The sequence below is a fragment of the Trichoplusia ni genome, chromosome 12, assembly GCF_003590095.1.
Source record: "Trichoplusia ni isolate ovarian cell line Hi5 chromosome 12, tn1, whole genome shotgun sequence".
Taxonomy (NCBI): Eukaryota; Metazoa; Arthropoda; class Insecta; order Lepidoptera; family Noctuidae; genus Trichoplusia; species Trichoplusia ni.
Window position 1 is genome coordinate 6233801 of NC_039489.1, and position 23302 is coordinate 6257102.

At 34.7% G+C, this 23302-nt stretch overlaps 3 protein-coding genes and 1 pseudogene across 3 annotated transcripts; all 4 read right to left on the bottom strand.

Moving 5' to 3' along the window:
- Positions 1 to 3339: 3339 nt before the first annotated feature.
- Positions 3340 to 9083, bottom strand: LOC113499679 (UDP-glucuronosyltransferase 2B31-like). The gene is made up of 4 exons (XM_026880224.1): positions 7607 to 9083; positions 5041 to 5263; positions 4747 to 4966; positions 3340 to 3760 (listed from the first exon to the last, which is right to left on the bottom strand). The coding sequence occupies exons 1-4, from the start codon at positions 8429 to 8431 to the stop codon at positions 3472 to 3474; spliced, it is 1557 nt and encodes a 518-aa protein (XP_026736025.1). The 5' UTR covers positions 8432 to 9083; the 3' UTR covers positions 3340 to 3471.
- Positions 9084 to 9151: 68 nt separating this feature from the next.
- LOC113499581 lies at positions 9152 to 11786 on the bottom strand (annotated as a pseudogene).
- Positions 11787 to 13972: 2186 nt separating this feature from the next.
- Positions 13973 to 17812, bottom strand: LOC113499675 (UDP-glucuronosyltransferase 2B10-like). The gene is made up of 4 exons (XM_026880219.1): positions 16807 to 17812; positions 16416 to 16638; positions 15583 to 15802; positions 13973 to 15120 (listed from the first exon to the last, which is right to left on the bottom strand). The coding sequence occupies exons 1-4, from the start codon at positions 17632 to 17634 to the stop codon at positions 14832 to 14834; spliced, it is 1560 nt and encodes a 519-aa protein (XP_026736020.1). The 5' UTR covers positions 17635 to 17812; the 3' UTR covers positions 13973 to 14831.
- Positions 17813 to 20475: 2663 nt separating this feature from the next.
- On the bottom strand, positions 20476 to 22999 carry LOC113499676 (UDP-glucuronosyltransferase 2B9-like). The gene is made up of 4 exons (XM_026880220.1): positions 22123 to 22999; positions 21811 to 22033; positions 21009 to 21228; positions 20476 to 20856 (listed from the first exon to the last, which is right to left on the bottom strand). The coding sequence occupies exons 1-4, from the start codon at positions 22951 to 22953 to the stop codon at positions 20574 to 20576; spliced, it is 1557 nt and encodes a 518-aa protein (XP_026736021.1). The 5' UTR covers positions 22954 to 22999; the 3' UTR covers positions 20476 to 20573.
- Between the last annotated feature and the right edge of the window lie 303 nt (positions 23000 to 23302).

Below are 23302 nucleotides of genomic sequence, written 5' to 3' on the forward strand. Positions count from 1 at the left end.
GTTATCTGTTTATTACAGCCGTTGCATGAATTGTCGAATTTAAAAATTCAGTGTCATGTTTTGGTTGGTTAACCAATATTGGGTCCATTCACAGTTTAGACTCAGATGGAAGATGAAGTGGTTCGTTTTTGAAGTCAAGTGTATTTTTTGAGAAAAAAAAGTATAATTTCAAACAAAATACTAAAAGCAAATAAATAAGGCGAACGAAATTGTTTTCTTGACTTAAAATTGGTTTTCCAATAAACAGGTTTGTGCAAAGATTTGTGAATTTGATACTGCAATTTTGGATCCAATTTTTCATATATATTTTTTTGTTGCTCACGAACTTTCATGACATGTGATACTTAAGTTTGATTGTTAAAAATCTGTCAAAAATCTGTGCGATTTTAAAATTGTGGTCGGTATTTGTTTTGACTGTCGGATTTTTTAATTGGATACGTGATTGCATAAAATGCATGTTTGTTGCATGTTCTTTTTTCATATTAACCGTAAGATATAATTTATGACATTGATATTTAAATGATAAGTATTCGCTGGGGTAGGGTAGTACCATTGCCTGTAATTATAGTCTGACATGCCCTTCATGAATAAAAAACGTGATCAGTTTTCAATAACATGACTATAAGTGATTAAGTTTCCGGTGACCCCAATAATTCGAGGAAAATATTATCAGATGGGAAAGTCGAGCATGATAATGTGTGGTTCGATCTCCTTTCCCAAAAGCGCGAAAAAACACCACAACCACCAACGTCACTGGGAACACATTTTCTAGCGGACATTCCGACCGGCGTTGTCGACCCTCCGTGTCGCCCCGTCCATCATGATTTTTTTTAGCCTATTTGTACAGAGCAGTCACTGTCGCGAGTTCGACTTGCAATTGACGGTTGTTTTAGGCCATGTGATTACTTTTATTCGATTTAATATTATCGTATTGTAAAGATAGTCGAGTAGTATAGGTGTACACAATGACCTCCGCGCGTAAGTAAACACAAATACTTGTTTTTAGTCTACATGTTCTTGTGCATGTAATTTAAATGGTATCCTAAGGATCCAATTTCTTAAAGCTTAGGTTGGGTTTAAAAAAAAATCGGTGATTTTTTCAGTATTTAAAAAAAAAAAATTGTAGGGCCTATAAATTTTCATTTGCATTCGCGTAATCTCAATTACAGAAGGAACGAATGAGTAAAGTTGTGCAAGATAAATATAATTATATTTATCTCTAAAACACATATTGTAATTCATTATCAGAACACCTGGAAAAACTGTGTGGATAGTAACAAATAAATATATTGCAATATCATTAAATAAATTGTCGTTGTAATGTAATCATATCTTATCTACTGATATTAAAATAAAAAGCAGATTTTGTTTTGACTGGGGATGATAAAGTTTTACACCAGTCAATGCATGACAGGTCAAGTCCAAAGTTCAATTCAAACTTATGCAGAATCACACCTCTTACAATTTTTTTTGTAAAGCAAATTCATTCTGGAATTTGGAATGCTCAGAAGCGTTATCAACAAAACCTGCAATCACATCCTTAAATTTTCAATGACATCATCGGCCATTGGGGTCAGCTTCCAGTCTATCCGGTTTCAGCTAAGTTCCAGTGTTTTACAAGGAGCGACTGCCTATCTGACCTCCTCAACCCTATCAGACTTTCAAGCTTCTGACTACCTGTAACGACTGTCAAAGATGTAGGAATAACAGCCGGGACCCACAATTTAACGTGCCTTCCAAAACACGAAGGAACTCGCTATGACACAGATGGTCACCCATCTACGGGCCAACCGCGTCAAGCATAGCTTAACCTGTGAGCGTTTCACTTATGCGGTTATAGCTTAGCTACGAGCTCCTCTTAAATTTTCAATACAGTGTCTGGCTCAATTGCAAGTTATAATTTGTATTGAAAATACTACATGGAGAGTCGAGTGGTAGAGTTCAGAAATCCAAACCCACCGTGCGTGACATGGCTTGAGTTCAATCCCCGCGTAGGTCAAACATTTTTGATCCTCGAATGTTAGTTTTGAGACTGAGTTTCTAAGTGCAAGTGACTTGAATGTATTTTAAAGTAACACTAAGTTTCAATTTTTTAGTGCATGACGTTTTTCTCACTTGTCCCTTGGAATACTTAAATATTAGAGAAAATATAATACGGGTTTGGATATAAAAGACTATGTTTCTGCTGCAGTGGAGCTTCAATCGGGTCACTTGGCACAATTTAAGTATAAAATGGAAACTAAGCTATCAAACCCACTGGGTGCTAGTTTGTTTGTTAGATACATTTAGATGGTAAAAGATTGAACTGATTTTAATGAAAGTTTGAACAAAAACAATTGAAGTTCAAAATAAAACAAGAACATTTGTGCAAAGTATAAGCTTCGAGTTTGGCAATAAGGCATTAATTTTTGTGTTAAGATACAAGACCAAATCTAAAACACCACACTGCATTCCAACACTGGGATAATCGTCGGCAAAGAGTCTATCAGGCTATGGAGATTAGGTGAATCATGACAGCTGCATTTACAGGGACCGCTATGGTTGTGATGTGGTTAAAAGAGTAATTTTAAACGCTTTTAACAATTCGGGTGTAAATCTCTTGATAAGAGTTACTGGATAGTGCAATCTAACAAAAAAATATGCAAAAAGTTACAGTGCAATGCCGCTCTAATGTTGTACCGCTAATTTTCTTCAGCGTGCCAACCAAGCAGTAAATTCGAGCGGGTGGATTTGGGAAAATGTATTGACTGATTACTCGGCTAGGAATAAACGATAATGAGGCACGATCAGTGGTTAATTGAGTAGCCTATCCCTATGTAGGCTATGGACACCTGCCGTCCACAGGCATATTTATAAATGAAAATACAAAATAGAGAGGAACATAATATATTGTATTTATCTTTCGATAGCATGCTGCATAATCTTTTGCATGTTACCGTAAAAATATCTATTTACAAGTAAGTTTAAGAAACTTCTTTGTAAAATATTGATTAAACTTATCTCAACCCCATTTATACTATCTGGTTTCATTGGACTAAATGCAGTTTTTTTCTGGGTTATACACGGTGATTTCTTTGTCGTCTTACAAAAGTAGCCCAGTTCATGTATCCGACGTAAAATACCCCTTGGTGCGTTTTTTTTTTCAAAATCTGAAATATACTCTTAAAAATGATAAAAACGCCACCGCCCGCGCCCCTCACCATTATTACAAGGCTCGGACCGCGCTCGCAACAGAGCTGTGTTTTTAAAAAACTACGAATTGCATCATAATATTGAATAAAAATTGCATTTTAAATTTATTAAAATCTCATAAACACATATTTTTTTATCATGAACGTGTTAATTCACAGTCATTGGATACATGAACTGGGCTGCTTTTGTAAGACAACTAAAAAATCACGGTGTATATCATAAATAAGGATAAACTGGAGATAAGCTTTTTCAGCATTAATCTTTCATTACTTGGGATTACTAATTCCGTTTTAATTTACTCGCGGCCACAATCTTGCATCTGACGTATTTGTGAAGTTTTCGCAAGAAAATAATGAATACAATCATTACTACTGATAATCCAGCAAGTCCGGTGAGCACCAAGTCTAGTTCTATATACTCCGCCCATGTCATATTGGCGGTGGGTGATTTCAGATGCTTGGCGCCGCCGTGCCGCAACACGTACTCCGTCCACCACACGGCGCGTTCCAGCGGAGTCTGCACCATGTCGAGCATTAGGGTCCGCAGTTTTGCTATATTTTCCCGGTAACTGAAATAAAAAATGGCTTAAATTAACTGAGGGCTACGTAAAAAAGTCAGTCTTAAAAAAAATGTCATCCATCACATTTATTTCCGCACCGATCGTTTATTGATCATTGTTAATTATTCAGCAGCTAAGGAAACAAATTATCAATGACAATGTCCTAGCTATCATGGGTTCATAAGTTCAAACCTGGTAATAGAAGGAAAGGTGAAACCTTAGTAATAGGATTTCGATAATTTTCCGAACGGAAATAAATTATTGAACTTTTGGGACTACCAAAATATTTTCAAACTTAAAAAATGTTATGTGTATGGTATGGTATGGTATGTGGTATGGTGCGGTATATGTATAGGGTAATTAATGATGATTATGTCTGGGATAAATTAGAATTTAAAATTACAAGATTAGTGTCAAACAGTAGGTACGTATGACAAACAATGTCCGATCCTTGAAGGACATTTAAGTGACTTGACTTGGGCTAACAAAATATAGAAAAAATACTAATCTTTAGATAACATAAAAATATTTTTCTTTGGTACAGTATTAACGATCGATATTTTCTTGAATATTCGGCAACAAAACTATATTTTAGGAAGTTACCTAGTTGTTATAACGGATCCCACCAAAAACATTTTCATGTAAAATGTTGCCAAGACGAGCCCATATGACTCGCACTGTCAAAAAGTTATCAGATCTCATGTAGAGCCAAGCTTCTAACACTACAAGGCCTAACTTCATAAATTCTACACCTTAGTCAAAATATGTGGCTTGGCCATTTCGCTACATTCACATAGGCGTGAGGTGAAAAATTAATTCACTGTTCATTACTTTTGTGTTATACAATCGTTCTCGTAGTAACGAAGATTCGTTTTCAGAGCTGCCACATCTGATCTCTACGGGGAAAATCACAAGCACCTATTCATTTTATTTTGTTATACTGTTTAACACGATTTTTATATTTCAAAATAAGATTAGTAATATTAAAGTCTCACCTATCATCCTCAATGACATTGAGTAAAGCGCCTTTGAATTGATCTTCAGTAACAGTTGCCAAATCAACTCTGATGCCGATCTTGTGAGTTTCATATCTTTCAGCATTGAAAAACTGATCACTTAACAATGGCATAACCACTAATGGAACACCAGCAGTTATGGCTTCATCTGTTGATTGCAGACCTCCTTGCGTCACAAATGCTTTGATTTTGGGATGCCCTGAAGAGAAAATATTTAGTTAGAATCTTGTCTAAGATGTACTTTTCATGTAGTTTATTATGTATCGTACTTACTGAGTAGATCTGACTGTGGGAACCACTTTGAGATTCTGATGTTGTCAGTACGTCCAGGCAGCTCGTCTCCCTTCCACTTCCACAGCACATCGTAAGGTAACTGAGACACTGTTTTCACTAATACTTGGATTTTATCAGCTGGGAGTGAGTTAGTATCGACGTTCGTACCAAAACTTATGTAGATGACTCCATTTTTTGAAGAATCCAAATATGATTTTAGATCCTGGAAAGAGGCAAAAAGACTCGTTAAATTGATATAAAAATACTTATTTAAGACCTGCTGATGTCTGTGGTTCACACAACTGAAACTTAACTTATTGACGGAACTATTTACATTATAATAATATACCTGCTGCCCACTCGGAACACTAACATATGAATATGAATCCAATGCGCCACAATGGGAAAGTATAGTACTTTTAGTAGAATGTAGATAAACTTTTATTTATTTGTCTATTAATCAAAAATGTTATGTGATGACAAACATTACGAAAGCGCACATCAACACGTAAAATGCAACTATTCACTAAATTACTAGTTTATTTACGTTAATTTATATTTAACACATATTTTTTTTTTATTTATTTTCTTTTTTCACGTGTTTTTATATATTGGAAATGAACGAATGCAAGACAATTTACTTTTTTTTCTTGTTACGCTATTTAATCTGAGGGCACGGCAGTGCCCCTGCCAAGTCTCGAGCAAAACGGGCACGGCCGTACCATCTTTTCTCGAAGCGATTCGCGGCTGTTTCGCCCCCCCTGTATCTTCGACGTGGACAAAGCTAGGAGTTTAGCTTTTCGGGGAATAATAGTAGGCATTAGAACAAGCTTAAGTTCGAAATTACATGCCAATTGAATTAATGGTTTAGGAGTTACGGTCGATCAAAGTTACACCATTTTGTCACTCACTGACTCACTGACAGACCATCAAAAATCTAAGGTACTTCTAGCAGACTTAGAAACTTCAAATTTTGCACCAAGATAGGTCCTTAGCCACATATAAAGGAAAAATTATAAAAACATTAAAAAATAATATGCCATAGAAAACAATTTTATATTTGCGGTTTGGCAAGAACATTATGTATGGATTTTGACTGCATTGTTAACTTTGTTCGTTGTTTAAGTACCTATTCAATTGGATGAATACATACATAGAATAGAAAAGAATAATATAAATGTAATACACAGACTATCATTAATACAAATTAATACATAAAATTCATAATTCATTAAATTAATAAAGCTAAAACTCCATTGTATTGCGATAAATATTGTATGCGCGCTCGATAGATGGCGTTGTACGTGTCTGAATCGCGCTATGGTTTCGTTACAAAGCGCAGTCTAAGTAGTACTTCAGAATAATTCGATAATTTTCATTTGATAGCGCCACCTGTCTATGAAAAACCATTTCGAAACTAAAAAATATTGTAGTGATAATTGATATTCGGAGAACTTTACGTGTTATTTAGTTTAGTTTAGCTATAGTTTGTAAGTTAGTAGATATATATATGCATATATATATAAGTTTAAGCTTGTTTACATTAGAAGTAACGAAGTCTCAGAGAAGAAACAAAAGAGATAGAGATAGAGAATGGGTTCTAAGCAAAGCAGTAGCTGAAGTCCTAGAAATTATGACACCTAAAAAAAAAGAAAGAAATACACTTACAAAAAATAAATGAGATCCCACCAAAAACATTAAATGTAAAAAAATGCCAAGTCTCTCGATGCAGTCTTTCCATCGTAAAAAGTTTTGAGATCTCATAGAAGCCAAGTCCTATTCAAAATATTTTGTAGTTATAAATCAACATTTAGTAATTGTATCAATAGTTTTCTTTATATTATAATTATAGTGACTTGGCAATGAGCACAAATTAAAAGCTGCTTGATGCCTGGAATTATGTGCAAATGTTACTGACGAGACCAGTGATCAGATTATTTGTTATGTGTGAATCATGATGGTCACTACCGACTACATGCTCCAATACAATAATTAAGAATACCTTACGGGCCATCGCTTTATGAAAGTAAATGAATCGAGAGTACACTAAGACTGACTGCCGTTGCCGAAATTCGGTTGGGACGACACGGATAAACCAAAAGAAAATTAATTTTGTGATATTAATGTTTACGCATGCGGTGTGTGTAACTTTCAACTCCTACAAATATGCCGTTTTATTTGTTTCTTCTTGTGCTCATTGCCAAGTCACTATAATTATAATATAAAGAAAACTATTGATACAATTACTAAATGTTGATTTATAACTACAAAATATTTTGAATAGGACTTGGCTTCTATGAGATCTCAAAACTTTTTACGATGGAAAGACTGCATCGAGAGACTTGGCATTTTTTTACATTTAATGTTTTTGGTGGGATTTAATTTTATAAGACGTGCAACTATTATGAGGATATAAAAATACCGCGAAATTTAAAACAGTTATTTCCAATAGCTCCACTTTTCTAGCTTTATGCTATAAAGAGATGGCGTATTATAAATTATACACATACACAGTGTTAAAAATTAAATTGAACCAAGCTATGTAACGACTTTGTAAAATGCTTACCACAGGTAAATCCTTGCTTGGGTTTTGATGTAGACCTCCCATATAAATTATATTTGGTGGCACAGGTCGAATACCTTCAAATACTGGATTTATATTCAGAAAAAGCATATCAGCATTTTTATTTAACTCCGTTATTGGTGGTGTGTCTGGTCCAAAGTGTTTCTTCAGCATTTCGTGCTCTATAGATCTGTAGCCTCTTACTAAAAGCTCGTTCTTGTAGTACACATATAGTTCACTTATTTTTTCCAACAAACTCACATTGTTGATACGACGACGAGGAATTGATGGGTAGTGTATAGGATGAACTGGTATGCCTATAGTTTCGAAATTATAAGGCAAGCCACCTAAAGAACTCATTAATATCACAGGCGCTTTAAATCTATGGGAATATCCCAAGGCTGGCCGGACACAAGCTTCAAGGATAAGTAAATCAAACTGTTGCTCTTTGTCATGAATTATTCTTTTCACATTTTCATCTTTCAGTTGAGCATCTACCATGGACACAAACAAATCTAATAATATTGAATGTTGAGTCAAAATATCATCGTTATTATTTTTCCGTGACACTAGTTTTTTTCTCCATAAATTGTATGATATATCATGGACGTCAATTTCTTTTAAATTAGCAGGTGCTTTTCCCTTAGGAAAGGCAGGATCTGTTGTGATAACAGTGATATTGTGACCTCTCCTTACCAGCTCCTGAATAAGAGGTCGGAACACAACCTGGTGACTGATTGAAGGCGTCGGAAACACTCCTAATATTCGAGCCGCTTCATTGGTATTTACGAGAAGTATACACGCCAATATACTTAAAAACACTGCCATGCTTACTGTTCTTGCGCACCGGTAACACAAATATGCGGTAACAATTTAAATGCCTTGTTTATATAGTAAGAATAACGGATATCGGAAACGATAAAGCATAGAGTAGAAAGACTGGAGTGCTACTAGCACTATACCGAGACGCTGTAGGCGGGAAACAGCTAATATGAAGCGCTTTGTATTGCGTTTGTTATGAATCGCAGTGTTGCCAATTTAACCCGTCTCGTGTTTTGGTATTGAGTCATAAAGATACCACAAGATAAAATGATCACCAATAAAGGATGAACACATTTTATTCTTATCTTTATTTTGTTTTATATTGTTACTAATTTTAGTAGTAGTGGAGTCTATGTCTACAACTCAGATAGAATGACATTTCACAGGTGACGATTATCCGAATGATGTGGCAGCAGCCACGTATACGCTTTTGACAGCGACACAGTTCAAGGTAACCCAGTTATTTTTAGAACGGTACTATGGTGTAGTATAAAGAATTTGCGCCGAATTTTAAAATATTCGGGAATATAGAATGAGGTATTTGTATAGTATGATGGGATAAAACGTGGGAATACCAGTTTGAAGAAAAAAAAATGTCATTAATAGTGTTTAGGTTCACAGAAGCTGTCAGAATAATTTTAATATATATTTGCATAGGAAAAGCAATAGTAGTTCGTTTTTTCGATGGGAGGAACACTTTCATGGAGTTTATTAAAAAAACAAAACTTGCAATTGTGTATTTAATATTTTCAAAATATGGTTTTATTGACATCTTAAATTACACTTTCAAATTTTTATGCCCAAAAATTACAGAGATGGATTATTTCTTAATAAAGATTTGCAATGATCAACTTGTATTCCTGACCCGGTTTCATTTCGGAAGACAACTGACATCACAATAATAATATAAGTATTTACACTTCAAAAAGTATTTTTTTTATTTTCTCCTCCAAAACAAATGACGTAATCAACCAGGGTGACATCCCTTTTACAAGTTTTCTAAATCTCACTAATGAAATTATTGCTTCTTTACTTTGTTAGGAGTAACCAATACACCGAGGGCATACTTGTATAGTTTCCGAATAATATAAATGAAAAGAATAACGACGATCAATAGTTCTGCCAGTAATGTGAGCACCAGTTCCAGTTCTAGGTACTCCGCCCACGAGATGTTGGCGGCGGGCGAGCGCAGGTGCTTCGCGCCGCCGCGGCGCCGTGCCGCAGCACGTACTCCGTCCACCACACGGCTCGCTCCAGTGGAGTCTGCACCTCGTCTTTTATTTGACTGCGTAGTCTAACTATATTTTTTCGGTAACTGCAGGAAATATGAAACTCATTAAACAAAAATCTTTTTATCTTAACACAGGACAAAACGCAAAATTAAGGAACAGCTACCTGATCTTCAAATCAGTGGCAAGACTATGTGTTAATCCTGGGTATAAACAACATATATTATGAGTGTACCAAATTTCGGCTAAAAACAGTATAATGATTTGAATTCTTCTTCTTACCTATCATTCCCCACTACTTTAAGAATGGTTTCTTTAAACTTTTGCTCCGTCAATTGGTCCACATCGATTCTTTCTCCAATCTTGTGATACACATGTCTTTCAGCATTAAACCACTGATCGCCCAACATTGGAATCACGATTAGTGGAACACCAGCTGAAATCGTCTCATCTGTAGATTGTAGACCTCCTTGCATTATAAATAATTATTTACATTTATTTTGGGATTGTCTGAAAATAAAACGCAATAACATTTAAACCTGCTCAAGTTCAAGTTGGTCTCGCAATATTGTACTGCAGTTTAAAAAACACCAAAAAAAATATATAAACTACAAAAGTCTATACCAACCGTTCCTAAATCATATTTATTTTCAGTAGCAAAGGAAGTCACAATGAACGACAATCCCAACTTTCTAACTATCAGGATCCCTGAAATACAGCCTGATGGCAGACGGACGGAACCCTAAAAATAGATCTACGAAACACCGCAATTTTTGAACGATCTAATCCTTTGGGCCATTAACTTACGTAATAATAATTTATTCATTAAAAGTATGCGTAACGTTGCAAAACTCAATAAAACATACCTAAGCGGGCGATAACGTTATATGATCATTGCATAAAACCAGTGGTATTGCCCCGAGTCGTCACATACAAACACGTCATCGGCTACACTTCGACTGATAGACAAAGGCCGTTGACTGCCTCGAATAAACAACTAAAGCGACGTTTATGTTTTTGACTCCACGTTGTCTGCTATTACGTGTCATTGTCTACTACTAGTTTGTATAAGTTTTTCACTTTTTCGATTATTAATTCAAATTATAAAATATGTTTTTTTTTATAAGAAACCAAAACAGTTTAAAAATAAATAAATATTCCACAACTTTCAACGCCATCTAGTGTTAAACTAAGCAGAGCTTGTATTATGAGTACTAGACATTTGATCAACATACTTATATATTTTTAAATACATGCATATTATAGACAAATTACTCCCAGACACAGTACAAATGATCGGGCTCATCACACAAACATTTTTCCTGGGTGGGAATCGAACCCACGACCTCCGGTATAGCAGTCAGGGTCACTAACGACTAGACCAACAGGCCAGTGAGTTTGAGATTGGTGTCTCAATAAATACTCGTATAAATAAAAATTACTCACTGAGCAGATCTGACTGCGGCAACCACTTTGAGATTCTGATATTCTCAGTACGTCCAGGCAGCTCATCTCCGTTCCATTTCCATAACACATCGTAAGGCAATTTAGACACTGCCTTCACCATAGCTTGGATATTCTCCGGTGCTAGTCTTGCAGCATCCACGTTCGTTCCAAAACTTATATAAATGACTCCGTTCTTGGAAGAATCTAAACACGACTTAAGATCCTAAAAAGCAACGATAAAAGAAAAATATATTTATTTATTTATTAATGGGTGTTAAACCTCATCAAAAACGAATAAGTGGATAAAACTGAGACTCCAGATTGTACATTAACCTCACGAAAGAAGAAAAATATCTTGAAAGTATACTTTTGCAATATTAAATTCGTGAATTCAATAAACCCTAACATGTTGAAAAGTTATATTGGCGAATGTTGTTCGGGTAGTGGCAGGATAGTTAGACATTTTTAATGCTTACCGCAGGTAAATCCTTTTTGGGATTTTAATGCAAGCCTCCAATGTATATTACATTCGACGGCACTGGTCGGATTCCTTCAAACACTTGATAAACATTCAGGAAAAGCATATCGACATTCTTGTTTAACTCCGTAATTGTTGGTGTTTCTGGTCCAAAATGTTTCAGCCATTTCATGTAGTAGTTGTATAACTCACTAATTTTCTCCCACATGTTAAGATTATTTATTCTCTGACGAGGAACAGACGGGTAGAGTGAGGAATGAACAGGGACACCAAATGCTTCGAAATTAAAAGGCAAACTTCCAAAAGAGCTCATTAAATCCTAACGCAGGACGAACCCAAGCTTCTAGAATAAGAAGATCAAACTGTTGGCTTTCATCGTTTATGAGATTCTGTACTTTTTTGTCTTGTAATTGAACATCTACCATGAAAACGGTCAGATCGAAAATGATTTTTTTCTGGGTCATCGTTTTTAGATCTTTCAACAAATTTCCTTCTTCACAAATTGTACGAAATATCATGGACGTCGATTTCTGTCAGGTTAGCAGGTGCTCCACCTTTCGGGAAGGCGGGATCTGTTGCGATGACGGTGACATCGTGTCCTCTCTTAGCTAGCTCCTGCACCAAAGGTCGGAAAACTATTTGATGGCTTATTGAAGGCGTTGGGAACATTGCCGGGATCCGTGCGGCTTCATTTGAAGTTAAAAATAAATTAAACAAGTAAATAAATAAAAAAATAATGGACATCTTCAGTATCGCGGAGACCAGTGTTCCAAATAATTACTATTAAAATTGTGACGTTATGTGATCTAATAGTAGTTTATATAATTTCTTCCTATCTCATAGATACGATTATGGGTTTATATGTATAACTCTGCCTCACACTACTCGTAAATTAATTTGATGACATGTCAATAAATTTAATACATATTATTATGAAATCGTCATATGTAAACATTTTTGTTTGTCATAAATAGATGACAAGCAACAAAAAAAATCAACTCATGTAAAAATCCTTACTGAGCTTTAAAACTTTATCAAAGTACCTAATATGAATGCTTACAAGCAATTTTCGTCCAATGTGATAACATATTTTTTTGGAGATCAAATCAAAGAATGACTGGGCAGGTGCCTATCTAGCTATATAAGTTAACTGAAAAGTTTTAAGCTTTTCACTTACTTCGATTAACTCTAATGAGCACCAACCCTGTATCATTTAAATTGAAATTATTAGCGTCGAAATAGTGATACTAAGGGTCCCAGTCTAACTAATATGTTATTATCAGTCTACCAAAATCCAGTGAAAATAAAGGTAACTATAATTATAATTCTCTTTGCTTTTTAATCGTTGTGTACCTAATTTGAATGTAAGATTTCTTTTAAAATCACATTTAAAAATGAACTATTTTAACTATATCTAAGGGAAATATTTTACTATTAGTCAATGACCATTATATTTAATCCTATCAAGAGTCATGCACTCTCTTGTTCATAAATCACATGCACTGGCAACCGAACTAAGACGTCGCATCATCCTAAAAACAGTTTTCTGAAGCGAAACTTTTTAGGACCCAGCTACCCTAAAGCAAAAAAACTAAATAAAAAATTGTCCATTTAATTATTTCTGGACATATTTTACGAGTATCAAGGCGTTCATTTTAAAATTATCTTTTTATTTATCAAAATCATAACCACATATTTAACAACTGTTAAGCCAATAAAACGTATAATACCGTTATCTAATAAAACAAATAGAGATTATATTTGTTATCATGATTATAATCTTTATTTAAGTTTGGCATACGGAAGATTACACGATAATGTTTGGTAATTCAAGAAAAGATCTTCTGCATCAGGTCGGCCTCCAGTTTAACCGGATGCAGTTATGTACCAGTGTTTTACAAGGAGAGACTACCCTTCTGACCTCCTCAACCCAGTTACTTGTGCAACACGATTCCCCATAATAAGACTGATTGTCAGAGGGACAATTGACGGCAAATAACGTTTTGTTCACTCAGGCTCAGAACAAGCATTTGTGGATGACACAACGATTGTCCTACGCGGGCATTGCACCCGCAACACGTCGCGCACAGAGGGTTTGGCGTGATGACTTCAACCACTCGGCTATCCATGCAGTCAAGCAGATGCAGTTGTTTAATTGTAATGATAAGAATAAAATATTCTTATGTATATAACATTTGTTTATAACAAACGTCAGACTGAATACACAAGATAAGAACGTTATGACTTCCTCTTTAAATGGCATAATAAAGACTTTATGGCTATCTTGTTTGACAGCTACTGTCAAGGTTGAATTAATTGATAAAATGAAGAAACATCTGTATTGTGTAACATAATATGTTAATAGTTGCTACTGATAAAGATGCTAGTAATAAATGCAATTGTTTATTGAACTTAAATATTGCTTACGAATAAGGGGAAGCTTTTGAGTGTCTAGCTATATTAAAGTAAAGAATGTTATATATATTTTTTAATATTAAAACGTTGCAAACATATATCAGACGCTTGAATCATGGAGACAAACCAATATAAAGAATAAAAGTGTCAGTTATGATCAAAATTTTGAAATTGTATTTAAAAATAGCTTGGGGGTGCCTCATGGAACAATTCTGGGTTTCATATAAATCTGCTACAATAAAGTTACGCTGTTTTTTTCATGTAGTACTTTTTTCTGTATTCTGTACATTGGTTCGGTGTGTAAAGTATAATTTAGTAAATGAAAACAATCACAAAGTTTTTACAAAATTTGTCTTTATTGCACTACTGTACATAGTGACTCGCAGTTTTTTCTACAGTTGTTTAAAAAGTGATTAATATTCAATTTGACAGAAAAAACTTAACCAAAAAAGGAATGCAAAGAAATTTTTTACATAATTATACTGAAGTTGATTGTCTTTTTAGCAAAATCATGAAATAAATGGTATTTACAATAGGAAACTGTTAAAGTTAAGTTTTGTAAACTATCTCAAAATATGTGAAGGAAAAACTTAATGCTTCAAATTAAGTGAATTAATGTTGCTACTTATGTTTATCTACCAGTTTAAAACATAATGTCGGAATACATAATAAATTACTTAACAAAACTTAATAAATACTATCTACAAAATATTATCACGGCGTACAAAATCAATTGATTGACCATTGACCATAACATAATGGTCGTACACAATACTTCGCATTTCAATTTAAAATAATAACACCTACATTTTATACTTTCACAGCACACTTAACATAATTAGGAACGTTTTGATTTGACTTTAGGTACAGGTTTTTCAAAGAAACATTTCAACAACTTACGAATAATCAGTACTAGAACAGTTATTATAGCTACTAATACTAGGAGTAATGTGAGCACCAGTTCCAGTTCTAGGTACTCCGCCCACGAGATGTTGGCGGCAGGCGAGCGCAGGTGCTTCGCGCCGCCGTGCCGCAGCACGTACTCTATGTTCCAGATGGCACGCTCCAGTGGTTTCTGGGGCTGGTCGACCATCAGGGTATGTAGCTTGACTATGTTCTTACGATAACTGAAAATCAAAAGAGGTTTATTTTAAACAGCGTGCGTATAAAGAGACAAATATAAACATGGCGTGACATGGACGAATCGTGAAACGAATTTTTTGCACAGTATGTATAAAAAAACTTGTCCGATTTTTAGGTTTTTGGTTTTGCGTAAAATGATAAAATAATTTTAATGATAGATCGCTCAAATGTCTTCCAATAATCGGATATTGTTTTTCATTCGTATTTCACTTTTTATTTTGAATCTACTCAGCCTAAAGAATTTCGCCTTAATTATACTATAGCTCACCCATAGACTTAAAACATGTAGGTATATCTTATTTTAACGACCAAGAGTAACGAAAATGCTAACAAAATTGTGGGTTTAGTAGATTAAAGGGTTACTAGGTACTTTGTAAGACTATAAAAATCGTAACAAATTTTATCATTTCATAAGTTTCGGAAAATTGAAAATTTGTTATCCTTACCTGTCATCATTAATGATCTTGAGAAGAGCATCCTTAAACAGTTCTTCCGTAGCTGAACTCAAATCCATACGAATTCCAATCTTGTGATATTCATATCTCTCCACATTGAACCACTGATCACCTAACATTGGAACTCCTATTAATGGTACGCCAGCTGTTATCGCTTCATCTGTTGACTGAAGACCACCTTGCGTTACAAATACTTTAACTTTTGGATGTTCTGGAAATTACATAAAATCAAATATTAGATGCTATTCAAATTCTCTATATAGTAAACCTCCGTCCATATTAACTCTTATATTGTAAAAAGGAATGATTTCTTTGTTTGTGTGGATATGTTTATTGATATAAAAATAATGAGAATTAATAAATAATAATGGGCTAGAATTTTTAAGCTATCAAAATCGATGCGACAGAAAAAAAAATAGCAGACGTTATTTTGTGCTTAGTTTAAACATTGTTATAAAAGTCGTATTTTTTGACTATTTGTTTATATGAAAACTCGTAGAACGTGTCCTTGAGTTTGTTTCTATCACCGTTGTAACTTACTGGAAGTGTTATAATTATTCTAGTTTTGTTTGAGTATTTTTTGTTTCGGCATGATTATTGCGATACATGTTGAACTTCCATTTTTTTCATTAAAATGCGACTAATATTATGAAAGCGAAAGTGTGTATTTATGGATGTATGGATGTTTATTACTCTTTCACGCAAAAATCACTGAGCTGATTTAGACGAAAGTTACACAGATAGTTTATTACCATGATAAACACATAGGACACAATTTTGTATTCCTATGGGAACGTTTTATATATGCTTTGTTAGATACTTACTAAGTAGATCCGATTGCGGGAACCATTTTGAGATTCTGATATTTTTAGAGCGCCCTGGCAGCCCGTCTCCGTTCCACTTCCATAATACATCGTAAGGCAACTTGGACAACGTTTTCACCAGCACTTGTATTTGGTCAGGAGGCAACAGAGTAGGGTCCACATTAGTACCAAAACTTATATAAATCACACCATGCTTGGAATTATCTAAGTACGATTTCAGGTCCTGAAAAATGTAAAAATAATTTTCAGTAAAAAGTCATTATTTCTAGTCACAATTCAAATGTTCCTGATCTAGGTTAATTACTTTGTTACATAATTGATTTATTGTTCTGCAAAGAGTCTTAGGCATTTAAAAGTTTAAGAAATAAAATCTGAATAAAACAATAATTACCGCTGGCAGTTCGCTGTCTGGTTTTATATGTAGACCACCCATGAACACCATAGACGGAGGAACAGGTTGGATACCAGCAAACACTGGATTCACATTCACCATCAGCATATCAACGTCCTTATTAAATTCAGTGACACATGGAAAGTCTGGTCCAAAATGTTTCCGAAGCATTTCATTTTCATAAACTAAACTGTTATGATAAATGTTCTGAATCTTGTAATGATTGTAAAGTTCTGATAGTTTCCCTAACCACGTAAGATTGTTCAGTCTTTGCCGAGTAGCTTCTGGGTAGAGAAGAGGATGTCCAGGCGCTCCAATTATTTCAATATTGTCAAATAACGGACTTAAAGAACTCAGCAGAATCATTGGAGCTTTAAAAACGTGGGCTAACGCTCGTGCAGGTCTGAATATACCCTCGATAATTAATAAATCAAACTTCTGGCTCTTATCATTGATCAGTTTTTGCATATCCTTATGTCTCAACTGTTCGTCGAACAACATGATGAACAACTCAAAAGATATTCTCAGTTGTGACATCGTGTCTTTTTCGTTCCCTTTGGAATGTATCATGTAATTTTTCTTCCAAATGTCGTAGGATAGTTCATGGACGTCGATTTCTGTGAGGTTGGCTGGTGCTCCTCCGTTTGGGAAGGCGGGATCTGTCGTCATGACAGTGACATCGTGTCCTCTCCTGGCTAGCTCGTGAGTAACTGGCCTGAACACTACCTGGTGACTGACTGAAGGGATTGGAAACACTGCTAGAATCCTTGCCGCTTCATTTGTGTTAACGAATAATAAAAACACTAGATAATGCACAGAAACACCCATGTTGGCACGTTCGACGTGCGGCGGCCACGCGGTATAACTGATATATGTTGCTGTGTTACCTATTTATATAGTTCAACATCGTTATCCTATTTCGAGAATATCAGAGTATATCTGAGTTCACTATGTTGATTGGATTATAATAAATACCTATTGCAATTTATTTAATACTAGCTGCTGCCCGCGACTTCATTCCCGTGGGTAGAAGATATAAGTCATGATTTATACCTGCCCTGTATTTTTCCCATTTTCCATTGTACTTATCTTCGCTTCTATTAGTCGCAGCGTGATGGTTTATAGCCTAAAGCCTTCCTCGATGAATGGTCTATTCAACAAAAAGAGTTAAAGGTAAAGAATTTTTCAATTTGGCCCAGTAGTTCCTGAGATTAGCGCGTTCAAACAAACAAATACTTCAGCTTTATATATTAGTATAGATTAGGAAATCTATACTAATATATATTATTGGGAAAATTTAGTTTTTCCTGTTTTCGAGATATATTATTAATATTTTTTTATTTAAACAATTCATTTTCTACTAGAGTAAAAATACGAGGTGTCAAAATATCGTATTGAATTAGTCAAGGTTAAAAACTTATTGATTGAATATCGAATAAATTTGTAATGTGGCAATTAAAAGAACAGTTTTAAAACTATCACGTTCTGCGTATAGTAATATATTTTTGAATTTTTATACATCTGATTTTCAGTTCTACGAGACTAATGCAGAATTTGTTGCAATTTAGAAAGTATATCAGTTGTGTATTTTGTGTAATGATTGTTCAATACGGATACGTTGATTCTCTTACATAATTAAGTGCATAAGATAACTATTGATAACTCGAGTTGTTTGGAGGGCATGATATAATATTTATTATGATAAGCTCTATCATAGTAAATATTATCATTCGGGGAATTACAGCTCTATTTTTAAGGTTGCGTGCCCAAGTAGTAAAAAAAGACTACTGTCTATCCGTCTGTCTGTCCATCCGTCCGTCACCAGGCTGTATCTTACGTCGGGAACTAAAATCAAAAATTAAACCGCGATAAAATCCGTAAAAGTAGTTTCATTTCAATTCCGTGCTAAATTGTTGAAATGTTCACTAATTATGAATTAATACTGCCACAGTAACAACAAATACTAAAAATTAAGATCGAGTTTGCGAAACGACAGTCACCGTGTCTGTCATTTTTTTTCTGGTGAGTATTTTTCACCCAAATTCATTGGTCTCCCAACCAATTTCTTTCTCTTTCTATAGTCGACCTCTTTCCTCGTCTATGTGTACGGAATCCTCTGTGTCGCGAGTCCGACTCTTTATGGACCAGTTGTTTTTTAGTTTTAGGCGTTCTTCCAATAATGATGCAATACACACAGCTTCTGACACTATCGGAATCCCAAAAATAAAATCCAAATCGAAGCATGTATCTATACATTATTTTAGTCTGAACTACATTTTTATCTGAAAGATTAGGGACAGACCAGAAAAACGTTAAAAAAGATAATGTTTTTAATCAGTCACAGTAGATTTAATCCGAACTTTGTGCTATAATCGCAGTGTTAATAAACTACTTTGCCATACTTTATTTTGTCTGAAATTTAAGTAATTAATTCATTGATTATAGTAAACTGTAAAAGTCCAGCAAGTTAGTCAAAGAGGGTGCAATAATTCCATATCGTTACTTATTATAAAGTAATTCAGAGGTCATATTTTTTTTGTGAAACACATAAATGTAAGAACCTAACTGCGGGAGTCGTTTTAATAAAATGGATTGCAAATTAAATTGCCTTACATTCATAGACGATTCCTTTTATATCCCGCCAATTCTCGATCTAGTGACCAAGAGTAACCATAAGTTAAAATATATTTTTCAAACAAAAATTTAATTTAAAAATCGGACTAGACGTCTTCAAGTTACGGAAAACGAGTAAAAAGTTGGTTAAAAGGGTCTTTGAAAAAAAAAGATAGCTGTCACTGCTGACGACTACTGCCCCAAACCTCGACTATCCCTGTCAATAAACTCATATAAATAATAACATCTCCCATCATCTTCATTCCGGGCTCTTCTGTAGTTTGTACTTTTGTCTAGATGGGATATTTGAATTCAAAGGCCCGTCCTCAGCAGTCGCATTTTCGATTACTCGATCAACAAGGTCACTTATTTGCCCTCTGTGGTGTCCTTATCACTTTTTTATAGTTTTTATCAATTTATTATTATTTTATTTGGAACGAGGGTCGTATATGAGGGTAATAAAGGTAGGTTGTATAAGTGACTGAATTATGAACAACAAATAGGTAGGTTACTTATTATTAGTTAATAAGTTACCTACCTATTTGTTTAAAGATAAATAAATAAAATAAATATAATAATAAAATAATGACTATATTTAGGAGACTTCTCAGAATCTTAGCACGCTATCTAAATAGGTCCGATGCCGTGTAAGCGAGATCTTCCGAAAGGCTCATGTCTGCCTCTGTTATACAAAAGGAGTGAAAAAGGAACATAGGTTGGCTTTAGTCGGTTAGCTCGTGGCTAAGCTATAACCGCATAAGTGAATTGATCCTCCGCAGATGGGTTACAATCGTTGTCATAACGAGTTCCTTCATAAATTGTGAGTCCCGGCTGTTATTCTCCATCTTTGACCTTGAAAGTCTGACAACCAGTCTAACCAACGGGTATCGGTTGCAGGTAACTGGGTTGAGAAGGTCATAATAGGCAGTCGCTCCTTGTAAAACACTGGTACATACCTTTAATTTCGTTATCATTTATGAGCGGTCCCAGTTGCCGGAAAAAAAATGTTTATTTTTTACAAAACCAGCAACTTGGACTGCTAATTACAACATTGAATTGGTATTTTATGATAAAATATACATTAGTTTATTATAGTACATTTCTTACATATCACAGAATGCAAATATTCTATTAAATATCTAACTCCAGTAACATTACGAACGTTTTACTTTGACTTCGTACCTTCTTACAAAGGACTTGTATAGGTAATATACAGCTAGTACAATCAGACTTATTACAGTGAATAGTCCTGCCAGTAATGTGAGCACCAGTTCCAGTTCTAAGTAATCCCACCACGAGATGTTGGCGGCGGGCGAGCGCAGGTGCTTCGCGTTGCCGTGACGCAGTAAATGTTCTAACCACCAAATAGTGCGATTTAATGGTGACTCAGGTTGATCTCTTAGTAAAGTGCGAAGCTTCACAACATTTTTTCGGTAGCTGAAAAAGAAAATTTATTTAAACTGAACATATTTCCAACTAAAAATGCAACTGGTAAGAGATTTAGGTTAGCTAATGAGGCAGATTCTTCGTTGATACTGGTTTAATTAAAATCAATTTTAAGAGTTTCAAGTTATTTTAAGAGTTCATACCTGTCATTGTTAATAACTTCGAGAAGTGCGCTCTTGAAATTGTCTACTGTCATTACATCGATGTCCAATCTGACTCCAATCTTGTGATATACATATCTCTCCACATTGAACCACTGATCACCCAACATTGGGACTCCTATTAATGGAACACCAGCTGTTATCGCTTCATCTGTTGACTGAAGTCCTCCTTGTGTTACGAAAACTTTAATTTTGGGATGCCCTGAAAGTAACGACAAAATAATTAAAATATGTCCTGTTTATAAGGTAAACAGAGTTTTATTAATTATTCTAATACACAACAGCGTAGGTTATTGGTGACCATTTAATGCACCACCTTATTTCAATTTTTTTTTAATCTTGAGCCTTTTGAACTTCAAAATATTGTATAATTTTATTTGAAAATATTGTATGGTTTAAAATTTGATTTGTCAGATCGTGAACATGACTGGCCACGTTATTCACAATGACTGATTTATTACTGATATAAAAAAGGACAGATACTTAGAGGCTGGAAAAAGCAGAGAAAGGCCAAGAAGGAATTACATGAATGAAATGCAGAAAAAGGCAGAAGTAAGAACATGGATGGGCGTGAAAGAATCGGCACAGGATAGAGCAAGATGCGAAACGCTACGCCAAATTTTAGAAGACGATAATTTTTAAGTATGTCAAAAGTATTATTTAGAACTTAAAAAAAATGGATTTTTAGGATTCATAAATAGTTCAACTTAAGAAAATCCAAAAAAGTGTTCTCCTTTTTTAATATTCAAACACGGGACATGTGTAAAAGGCTTTATTAACTTACTCAGTAAATCTGACTGCGGCAACCACTTTGAGATTCTGATGTTCTCAGTACGTCCAGGCAGCTCGTCTCCGTTCCACTTCCATAACACATCGTAAGGCATTTGAGATAATGTTTTCACTAGAACTTCGATTCTGTCAGCTGGTAAGTGAGTAGGATCCACATTGGTTCCAAAACTTACGTAAATTACACCATTTTTAGAAGAGTCTAAATATGTTTTAAGGTCCTAAGAAACAAAGAAAAAAAAATAGATTATGTTAAAAATAAATAAATACACAGGTATAAATTAACTACTAAATTAACTTTAATAATTACCTTTGGTAATTCTTTCTGCGGGTTTTGATGTAAGCCTCCCATGTATACAACAGTTGGGGGTACAGGTCGAGGGCCCACAAACACTGGATTCTCGTAGAGGAACAACATTTCAACGTGATTGTAGACTTCCATTAACGACGGTTTGTCTTCACCAAAGACTCTTCTTAGTAACTGGTCTGATTCAAGTAAATTTTGATAAAACATCGATTCTAGTCTGTAGTGGTTGTACAGCTCTGTCATTTTCTCCCACATCGTCAAATTGTTCAATTTCAGACGAACAAACATTGGATAAAGGAGGGGATGTGAGGGAGCACCGATCGTGTGGAAATTGTCGTAAAACGCTCCAAAAGAGCTCATTATAACTATGGGTGCTTTGTAAATATGATAGAATCCAAGCGCGGGTTTAACACAACCTTCTGCAATTATCAAATCGAACTTTTGAGTTTTATCGTTGATCAGTCGTTGTACCGCTTCATCTCTTACTTGAGCCTCAAATATCACATTAAACAAAGTCACAATCATTTTCATTTGGTTGTACAGATCTCCTTTGTCTCCTTTATTGGCAACCATAAATGAGTTTTTCCATATCCCGTATGATACATCATGAATATCAATTTCTGTGTAGTTAGCAGGAGCTCCTCCTTTCGGGTAGGCGGGATCTGTCGTGATGATGGTGATTTCATGTCCTCTCTTAACGAGCTCTTGCATTATAGGTCGAAAGACAACCTGATGGCTGATGGAAGGTGTCGGGATCACTACTAGAATCCTAGCCGCTTCATTACTTTGTGTGAATAAAATGTAACACGTAAATAAATAAAAAATAATCGACATTTTCAGTGTTGCGCACACCTGTCCACAGAAAAATTATCACAAATATTGTGAGGTAATGTGATCTAATAACGTTTATATAATGTGCCGCGATAATTACGTCCTATCTCATTGATATGATTAAATATCATATACACCAAATTTATTCAATGACAAGTAAAAACTTGTATTACATATCAAGGAAACATGATAAGTAAACATTTTTGCCTATCACAAATGAATGACAAGCAATATAAATAGATTTTGAGCTGATGATCATTGAGGTTCGAGTGTTGTCAATGAGCTCATTATCAATACTTACTATCAATGTTCGTGCATCTGTGACAAGAATTATCTCTCTGAGATCATATAT